The sequence below is a fragment of the Doryrhamphus excisus genome, chromosome 11 (genome assembly GCF_030265055.1).
Source record: "Doryrhamphus excisus isolate RoL2022-K1 chromosome 11, RoL_Dexc_1.0, whole genome shotgun sequence".
Classification (NCBI taxonomy): Eukaryota; Metazoa; Chordata; class Actinopteri; order Syngnathiformes; family Syngnathidae; genus Doryrhamphus; species Doryrhamphus excisus.
In genome coordinates this window covers 6474774-6485069 of record NC_080476.1, presented here as the reverse complement: position 1 = coordinate 6485069, position 10296 = coordinate 6474774, and the positions used below count along the sequence as shown (strand labels likewise).

Genomic DNA, 10296 nt, shown 5'->3' with positions numbered 1-10296 from the left:
AGAAATTCATTCATTCATTCATTCATTCATTCTCTACCGCTTTTTCCTCACGAGGGTTGGGGGGTGCTGGAGCCTATCCCAGCTGTCTTCGGGCGAGAGGCGGGGTACACCCTGGACTGGTCGCCAGCCAATCACAGGGCACATATAGACAAACAACCATTCACACTCACATTCATACCTATGGACAATTTGGAGTCTCCAATTAACCTAGCATGTTTTTTGGAATGTGGGAGGAAACCAGAGAACACGCAAACTCCACACAGAGATGGCCGAGGGTAGAGATCCCAGAAAATGTGCAACAAAAATGTAGTCTTACCTGGTTGAGCTTTTACTTGAATGTGGTCAGGTCCAATGATAGCTGGAGATGCATATTCAGGAACTGCAGGACACATGACTACCATGAATAACGACATAAAAACTGAGACAGAAAGCCACAAAAAAACAGCCTACCTGGAGTGACATCTGTCAACAATAAAGTTAAAGACCCCAGAGCTGTAGAGGGAAATGACTTTTTATACAAGCATGATACGCTGAATGTGATGGTGTTGGTTGACAGAGTTACCTTTGAGAACAGATGACAGCGTCATGACAACTCTTCCAGTGGTTCTCTTGACTGCTCTAAACGTACGTGGGTGAATTTCTTTATATACACACATAACAGGCTATCCACTTCCTCGTTGCCTTCTCAAATACTGGTCAATGTTCAGGTCTAACTTAGGGGATTTCCTCACAGGGTACTTTACTCGTTTATGTGGAAGAGATATATTAACTCAAACTGTCAATTAGATTTGTTTCAACTGTCAAACACTGACGTCCAAAATTACCTTCAATTACACATATATACAAGTTTTTGTATCTCTTATGATTTGTAAAAAATGAAATCTAAGTATACAACATGAAGTATATTTATATACTTGGAAAAAAGCGTGTGTGTAACAAAACATTTACAAAAGCAGCGACATCATGATTATGAACATCTTTACTGGGCCATTCGATGCACAAACCAATTAAGATGTGAAGAAAATGCTGAGAAATTGACAGGAAAATCGTATCACTAATCAATTGAAACATTAGTACTGGTAATGTGTGTCTATAAATATATACAAAAAGTACAGACACTTCTTTTTTGTTTCAGTTCATTGTTAGGCTCCTTGTCATTTCAAATTGGAGCATTTTCTTCTTCGTGTAGTCAGTATGTCCGTTTTCCACACTGGTGGCTCACTCCAGACCGAGCACATAGTTGATGCCTTGCACAATGCCAATAATAACAGGCTGCCAGGCCACCAAGTAGCGAAGCCAGTCTAAAAGTTGTCCATACATGACGTGTGGTCTCTCCCAGCTACAACATGTCAGGTTAAGGAAAAAACTCGAACCCAACTACTGTATTATATACGCTGACAGGTCACAAAATTAGGTTGGCATTTTAAATGAATTCCAAGGATGTACCTAATGATATGAGCAGTGAGTATTAAGTAAAACAGTGCTGCAAAACTCCACAATCTTGTTAGAAATACTGGCTTTGGTAATGTCCTCAAATAGTCACCACATTTTGCTATTGGGGCTGTAATTACTACTGATCAATATAAGATTTTTACCTCAGCAAAAGACCGAAAAAGACTGGCATTGTATTTGGGGTCCAGAGATTTATATATCGCCCCAAGTAAGCCGGAGCTTTTCTATCCGTCACACAGTCACACAAGGGACTTGGCGAGATATATCCGACCGGCTCAAAGGTAAACAAGTTAGCAAACAGAGACGTTATGATGCTAATTTTAAGATAATTGCGATCACTGAAGCAGTACATCCTTTTGAAACAGTACATCCTTTTTAACTACCACCTAGTATTTAGGGGTTCATTTTTATTTTTTTACTTTTTAATTTGGCCTTTTCTCACTTTTCTTCCTCACAACAACACCATGTGTGCATCACATTGTGTGGGAACTGCGCACGACTGTTGGCGTTAAGAAAACTTAAAAAGGCCGTCAAGTCTCTGTTTTGACTATCAGGACGCGACAGTACTCTGCAACACGCATTTTAAATACACAAATGAGCGGTTAACTAGTGGACAAGTGGTTAACAACATTGTCACGTCGACTAAATCATAATTTGACCTTTTAAATGCTGTTTGTTACTTAAGCAAGTATTAGAATAAGCTGCATATAGCTTGTGGTTGTCGGCAGTGTCAGTTGTCTACAGTCACAAAAAGGAAGAGGAACTTTTTTTTTTTTTAAATATATCATACCTAAACTCAGCAGCTAAGCTTCCTCTAAGTGACACGAAGATTTAATAATCTATAGTAAACAGACAGGAATGGGCCGGTATGGTGTATCCCATGAGAACAGGCTGTCCAGCTACCCAAGGAGACAATGTATTACGTATACTTGACAAAAGGATACGGGTTACTGAACATCCTCTTCAGGTCCACCTTCTCTTTGCAGTACGGGCACATCTGCTTCTTTCCCACGATGCACCAACCTCTTATACAGAATTCATGAAACCTGGATGTGAAGTTAAGGCAAATCACATCTATACAGGGAATTAGTATGAGAGGAAAAGCCAAACAAAAGTAAAGCACAATTGTGAAATGATCAAAAAACTTGGCCGTGAACAACTATTGGAAAGTAGATCTACATCCTCAAAGAAAAAAATATAGCTGTGCATGTCATCACTTTTAATCAGACGCGGTCAGAGATTCCTTTAACAATATCTTTGTAATTGCGGAACTCCACTTCATCATACCGCTGTAACTTGTATTGGAGCAATGATCATTATGGTACTCTGGGACATCTTACATTAGCACGTAGGTACTGCAAGGTTACCCAGCATGCTTTGCTGGTTGTAAATGTGGCCATAGTTTTGCATGTACGTTGGTGTGTCTACGTGTTATTTCAATACTCACATAGTCCGTGTGCTGTAGTCGCATTGTGTGCTCTGTTTGTGTTGACTTTTTGTGCTGGTATTGCTCGCAGTGCAAGTTAACTAGGATGACCTCCTGTCCATTTGTGCTGTGTTGGCAGGGGGTGTTGTTACTTTTGCAACTCAAGCTCAGCAAAATATACTGACAAACTTTATTGGCCGTCTTCTATGAAAAGGGGTTTCAAATAGCACTGTGCTGTTGCAACCTTCAAAAGTATTAATAGATGACAAACCGCTGCATAAAAAAAAAAAAAATCTCTTCAGAACGAAAATGTAAGATTATAACATCATCGCAGTGACAGAAATTTGTTTTTGAAATTTGTTGGTTTTTTTCTTCTGAGGCTCCATTACTCATTATGTACAACTCCTGACATATTTTCCAGTAATCGCTGCTGTAAAAGACCACAATGAATTCCACAGAGGAACACCCCATTTGGAAAGACCGAAACAAGAAACAGTGCATTGTTGACACTGATGTAGTTGCTTGTTACGTTACTTGTGGTTCCGGCAATAAAATGTAGAGGAAGTGAGCTGCTTTACAATGAACCAACTTGCATAATAGCAGTAGTAACATAAAGGTCGAGCGGGATGTACAGTATTTCCCTTTCACAGCCATGACAAAGCTCCTTTGATAGAAACACATGTATTTGTCCTTCATTGCAACAAATAGGTAGTAGCGTTCAGCTGGAATAAAGGATACACATGGTTGCAGGATAACCTGTATGTGTTCTCAATAATGCCCTCCTCGCTGACATCAACAAGGATGGCCTGACCACATACAGCACAGATGTTATCAGACAGGTGCTTGGTTGGCATACCAGACGCACTGTAATACTACAAAAGACAGAGACAGAACAACAAACGTTACTTTTTGGTTACCAGCCATCACATCCATGAGGAGCAAAGCCAATCTGCTGCTTACCCCGACTGTTGACGCCATGAAGTCAGCACATATCTCTGCAAAGTCCCTTCCTAGGACTCCGTAGTACAATCCGTAAAATAGGAGGGACACACCGAAGTCCATTGCATCTTCTGGCTTTATCCTGCACAGTGAGGACATTTCTTGGTGAGCATCGTATAATTCAATTAACTCATTCAATACCAGCCATCCCTCTTGGTGCAAACCATTTTTGATTATTTTGACTGATTTTTTTTATTTTTTGGCTATACAGACACGGTTTGTACCAAAAGAAAGTTTGGACTCTCATCTTTCATCAGGAAAAAACAAGCCTGTTCCTACCTTTTCCCTTCTTTAGTAATCAGCAGTAGAACAAAGGTACGTTTCAGTAAAATATCAGTTCAACAAAAAAAACTGAGAAAAACAGCTTTTTGTGAAAAGATGCATTTCAAGCATAACTTTCACTTTGACACCAATTTAGCCACACTTATTTAGCCAAAACAACTATAATACAACAAACACAAAAAATGGTTGTTTTACATGTAAATGACCATTTATTTACAAATATAACAGCATCAACTATTTACAATATTTACATTTGGAACTGAACTGTGTTTGCATACGCATACAAATGCATAATAATAATATTTCCCCTCAATGCGTAATCTCTTCAAGGCTACAAGATTCCCTGCCGTTTCACTTCCTGGTTTCTACAGGCAAATATAAAATGCACTTCTGTCACCATGTGGCCGTTTTTCCAGCCTAAAACTGCACCAAACCCGCTCTCTTTTATTGTGGAATTGCGCCATCACTTCCTTTTGAATCTAGCGCAAAAAATCGAAGCAAGTGGTCAGGTTGAAAACGTTACTGGAGTGTCAGTACGTCTTACCAAGTTAATGGAACCACTAAACTCATGCAAATAACAGCTGATATGTTAATTGTTGTGTTGGGATACTACAGCTTAACTACACAATAGCTCTATTAAAAGAATGCCTTCGCAAAGGTAACAATGCTCAGAGCTCTATTGATTTTACAATATGTTTATCAATGTGGTTGTAGTCTAGAGTCGTGTTGAACTGCACTGCCTGATGCCGAGGTTTTATATTATATATATTATATAAAAATTAATTTTATATCAGAAATGTGTTATTTTAAAAGTATTTATTTTCTCCAAAAATAGATATGTTTTCTGCAGGTGAAATATACATCATATACAGTTTTTTGTGCTGTTTTTTTCCCCTCAAAATCTGTTCAGCCAGCCTCAACAGTCAAAACTTGCAGTTTTCATTGGCGTATCAGTTACTCTCCATTTTTCGCCATTCGGCGGTGGTCTTGGACTACGACAGTACTGGTTTACTGGACTGTCATTATGGCAATACAGTATACAAAGGGTGGCAAACAGCACCACCTGTTGGCAGTGAAGTGGAACATACTGTGTAGGACCGTGCAGCTCTAATTTGAAAGTTTAGGAAACAAATGGTTGTGGCTAGAAACTGAAAGTGTTAAACAGAAGTGAAACTCATATGACCTACCTGAATATAAGATTGATACCAAAAAGAGTAAACATGACAACAGTGTAGCCAACTATTCCTGTGGCATAGCTGATCTTGTAGAGGAGGAGGAACCACTTATACACCAATCTGCAGCAGCCAAGAAGACCATCTTTTAGGGATTCAACTTGCACTTCAAAAGGAACAGTCATATGTGGTCAAATGTCATTTTACCTTGGCGTCGTGCAGGCCAGAGGCTTGCGAGTGGCACGGTAAGAAATGTATGCTGTGATGACAGAGAAGATAAACCACGTGGTCAGGAACCTCCACCATTGAAGTTTGGTTGTAAAGTAGAGAGGAACTACCCACATCTGGAACAGAGTCACCAGCTACAAGACAGAGTGCACATGTTGACGGATGGATGTACACCAGGGTGAAAAAGTTACCAGAGAATATTAACTAATAGAAGTAATAATAGTATTGCTTGTAGGAATGGGCACTTGGAAAATTGTCAATCAATCATAGGGAAGAATAAAAACAATCATAAAAACAACAATATAGTACCTCAAGAGGTATAACATCCATATCACAACAACAGTAGTTTTATATTTTGGATGGACAATGACACACACACACACAGCCAAGCAAAAATGGGGCTTTTTCATTTGTGCGTATTATAAGGTACATGCATGCCCATCTACCGCTGTTCAAAATGAAAGACACTCGTGAGTCTATAACTGCGTATTCTATTGTTAAATATAGTTTAAAAATATAAGATGTCATACATCTTTTATGACGCACACCAAAAATCAGTTTTTACTGGTCCATGCACAAATGCTGAAGGTGGGAGCTTTTGAAAAAGTCCACCCTGGAGTCTTTCAAAAGCTGAGTTTAGAAAGACCAAACCCTTCATTTGCATGTGGACGAGAGGACAAAAAATGCACCGGGATGGCCAATAATATCTGTTGACTGATATTGACAGCATTTTTGGGGAAACTTTTTTCATTAATTAAATGGCCTAAAAATGCAAGTAATCGTCCCAAAAGTTTTTTTTTTAAGTATTTAACATTGTAATTGGAATGCCAAAAGCTTTTAAATAAATTGAGACAAAAAAAAACATATGGAAATGAAAATATTTAGCACTTTGGCACTTAAATAAAACTCACAATCATAACCGATATCAAATATCAGGTCTCAGCAAACAAAACTGCACTTGAATAAATAATATTAGGCTTAACACATAGTGAAAGACACTGTCTGTGAGCGTGCACCATTTTTTACTGTTTTCTTTGTATTTACTTTGCCAACGAAAAGTCACAGTAAACATTGATTGTCGGGTGAAGGCTCTGCTGCACCTTGACTGGTAGGACAGGATGGTTGTGTTTGAGATGTGCTATACCCTTCTTCATCATCACTACTTTCCAGCAAATGCCACATACCGATTTGTCGGCGTTCAAGCGCTCCCCTTTCAAATTCTGTTCAAAAAGTATTTCGTATGATGAAGGCAGTGGCTCAAGTTGGCCCACAGCTGCCCATCATGAATGATTTGGTGGGCAAAGCCGTTTACACTTTGACTGTGACTGCCAATCACAACAAGGATGCCATCTTGGTGAAGATTTCGGCTTTGCAAAAGCAGTTGCATCAATTGGGAGACCAGAATGGACAATAGGGTGGACTGGTCTATTGGAATGTGGCTGTCCCGAACTAACCCAAACAATATTCTTAATCTGGATTTCGGCGTCCCCACCACGGCTACTCATGGTCGTGTTGTGAAAACAACTTCTCCCAAGAGATTGCTGCAGCGGGACGCTCTGACCCTCCATTATGTCTTCACAGACACCTGTTGTTTCTCTTCTCTGGGCCCACCATGGACTTCTCCATGGCAACTGCTGTGTATCGCAATGACACCCTGCGAACTGAGCTCCAGGTTTGGGCACCTGACGGGGGAAGCATTGCAGGCCACGCACTCATGCATCCAAAGACACACTTATGCATTGCACTTCCCCCCACATCCAACGCCTTCACCGCAATATCCCCCCGATATGTATGGACGGATGATTGCACTATTTAGCTTGTATAAGAATAAAGGGCTTGCTCTTGTGCTAACACTAACCTGGCCTCTGAGCATCCTCACCTCCACCTACTGAGACAAAGAGGCTGAATGACTGAAAAAGCTTCTGTCAACGTCAGTCTTGGTTGATATTGGTAAGTGCTACACAATATCGTCGTATTGGGAAAGTCCATTAAGGCAAAAAAAAACGACTGGACCTGAATTCACTGTGCCCCCAGCTGCTACCATAGGAAAATCATTCATACTGCTTCAATTATATTCCATCACATAACTTTGGAGATGAACAAATCCAATTACAATTCAAACAATACATTCAACTCATTGTTAAAGTCATGGAAAAAGCACACCCAATTGTCATCACATTGTGTTGTTTCTTACATTGTAAGACTTAGAGTGTCTCTGTTTCCACTGCACAAGGACAAGCTGGGCGATGACCAGGGTGACGATGAGGATCAGCACCATCTCGGCGTGCATTGCCTCATGGCCTTTATGTTTGGCATGCATCTTGGCATGCTCCACCCTGTGAGATAAACAGGCACATGATCACCTGAGCACTGATAAACATTTAAAGCTATCTACAACAAAAGTGTGCTTTTATAACTGCTGTGCATTTTGAGCCTCTTGCTGGCCATAAATGGGAACTACAATTTGACAATAATGACAATAAATCATTTTTCAACTTCTACCTGTATTGGGGAAATAGTGTTGCAAAGACACAAACCTCCACTTCTCTTCTGGCGAAAGCTTGGACACGTCAAACTAAATAGAAGGAGACACAAAGTCACACTTAAGGAATGTTACCACCAGTTGCCTGACTGAATATTACCAACTAAGACGCCACCTAGAAACAAGGGATTATCCTATACACACAGTGACATTTACCAGAAACACAACTGAGAGGCGTGGCTGGTGTTTGTGATGTCTGCTGTTGGTCATCACAATGACATCAGTGGTGTGACCCGCCCAGGTGATTGACTGACTGACTAGATTGAATCTTCCATTTTGAGACTAATGGCTACACCTTTATTGGCAAAAGGAGTTCTTTCGTTCAGCTCTATTCCTAAAGGTCACAAAGTCAGCAGTGTGACATTTTAAGCGTAATTTTGCATGTGAATATTAAAGGGAAACTGCACGTTTTTTGGAATATTCATTTCCTTTTTCTGTGCATTCTAGTACGAGAAAACACGTTAATATGAGCTAGCTAACAACAGACACCATGGGAAATGCCTATTTTGACGCTACAAAAAAAACGGCAAGTGTTCCATTTACATAACTGACATATTAACCACGCTACAGTGATATTATTATTGTAGCTAACATGAAAAACTATTTTTAATCAGGCGGACTAACAAGACACCTCGCTAACCACTCGCCTCAGCATCATTCACAGACGGAAGAGTCTCTATAGAGAGAAAAGAGCTCCCCAATGAGAGCGGACACTGTTGTTGAAGGAACTAGCATAAGTATGTGTATCAATGTGCCTAGAAAAAAAGTTATGGTTGTTTTAAATCATCAAAATACAGCAAGATACTCAGTGTACGTGTTAATGCATGATCACAGCATTTATATCAAACTTATATCAACGTTGTTAAGAGTATTTCTTGAGGGCTTTGTAGTTAAAATAGGTGTCCCAATGACGTGCAGTGTTAGCTAGGTGTTATTAACTCGTTTTCTCATGTTTTTAATACAAAGAAAAGAGAAATGCATGTGTTCATGTTATATGGATTATAACTAAATCCATTTTTAGGGCAACTAAAAAAAGTGCAGTTTCCCTTTAATAAAGAGACAACAACTAGTTAGCCTCTAAGTGAAAATGACCTTCTTTGCTTAGGTGAGGAGTGACTGCAAATATGTAGCCTAGCAGCAATATAACTAGCCTAGCAGCCAACCATGCATTTCACTAATGGGTGTTTTCCCGTTGTAATGATTTGTCGAGTGAAAAAAACATATGGAAGGTGAAGGTGAGAGTGACGATACAATGGAAAGAGGCATAACATTTCCGTTTGTAAGCAGAAGGCTTAGAGGGGAGTAAGTGCTGACGTTGGGCTAAATCTTTCAGCACAAGCTAACACGGCGTTTGCTAGCCACTACCGCTCAGGACCGAAATGCACTCCGCCTGTCCTAACTGTCACGTGTACGTGCGTGTGGTGCCTTACACTCACATGGATGGGTTCATCGTGATGGTTCAGTCCATGGTCGTGATCCACACCATCTACCTCTACCTCAAACACCCCGGCCATTTTCGGAGTGCTGCTTTATCTTTCCGGAGCCATTAGCCGTGGCAACTTGTCATTCGGTCACTTCCGGTATGCTATTTCCTGGTATGACCTTCACAATAAGGTCTTGGCTTTTATTGCAACATTGACTGTACATTGTCAAAAATGTTTGTACATGTCTGCTTATATATAAATAAAATTACTGTGAAATTATTAGAAATTGATTTTTCATTTAGTGTTTACTGAACTACACAGAGTACTAGGCTTTTATTGGGAGGAAGATGAAGCATACCTTGTGTTTACTGGGTGCACACTTGATAATAATACACTTTTTTCCAAAAGATGTTAAAACTAAAATAACCTTTTACACTTTAATTTAATAACCATCAAAGACACATCAACTGAACCAGAGCCGGCCTGTGTGGCACTCTAGAGTACCCACCACAAAATTAAAATCATGTAAATCAGGGAAAGAATAACAATAGTGCAGTCATCCCTCATTTATTTTCTGCGGATTAAGATTCAATATTAATAAACTCAATATTTTTGCAGTTAGAGCATAGAAACTTTTTATGACTTTCTAAACGCGAGTTATAACATGTTTGTCCACATCTGCTGGGTCCCTCCAGCCGCATCCGCTGCATTCTGAACCACAGATACAGCAGACTCCCTGTTCTGTGCCCTTGACATTCCTTTGAGGTGACA

The 10296-nt window shown here is 39.9% G+C and overlaps 1 protein-coding gene across 3 annotated transcripts; it reads right to left on the bottom strand.

Annotated features, from left to right (window-relative positions):
- Positions 1–961: 961 nt before the first annotated feature.
- On the bottom strand, positions 962–9703 carry rnf121 (ring finger protein 121). 3 transcript variants are annotated; one of them, XM_058086956.1, is made up of 9 exons: positions 9538–9703; positions 8097–8134; positions 7754–7895; positions 5539–5693; positions 5347–5454; positions 3839–3959; positions 3617–3750; positions 2397–2498; positions 962–1339 (listed from the first exon to the last, which is right to left on the bottom strand). In XM_058086956.1, exons 1-9 carry the CDS (start codon positions 9613–9615, stop codon positions 1219–1221), a joined length of 999 nt encoding a protein of 332 aa, XP_057942939.1. In that variant the 5' UTR covers positions 9616–9703; the 3' UTR covers positions 962–1218. The 3 variants fall into 3 exon arrangements, with proteins under 3 accessions (XP_057942939.1, XP_057942938.1, XP_057942940.1); XM_058086955.1 differs by having other exon boundaries at positions 9532–9680; XM_058086957.1 differs by having other exon boundaries at positions 8062–8134; positions 9538–9606.
- Positions 9704–10296: the final 593 nt, after the last annotated feature.

Bases quoted from the DNA above. Each gene is read 5' to 3' on its own strand.
- rnf121 (XM_058086955.1), bottom strand. From the start codon at position 9,615: ATGGCCGGGGTGTTTGAGGTAGAGGTAGATGGTGTGGATCACGACCAT. The intron at 8,135-9,531 runs GTAAGGCACCAC...CCTTCTATTTAG, and splicing joins ATGAACCCATCCATGTGAGT to TTTGACGTGTCCAAGCTTTC. The intron at 7,896-8,096 runs GTTTGTGTCTTT...TTTATCTCACAG, and splicing joins TCGCCAGAAGAGAAGTGGAG to GGTGGAGCATGCCAAGATGC.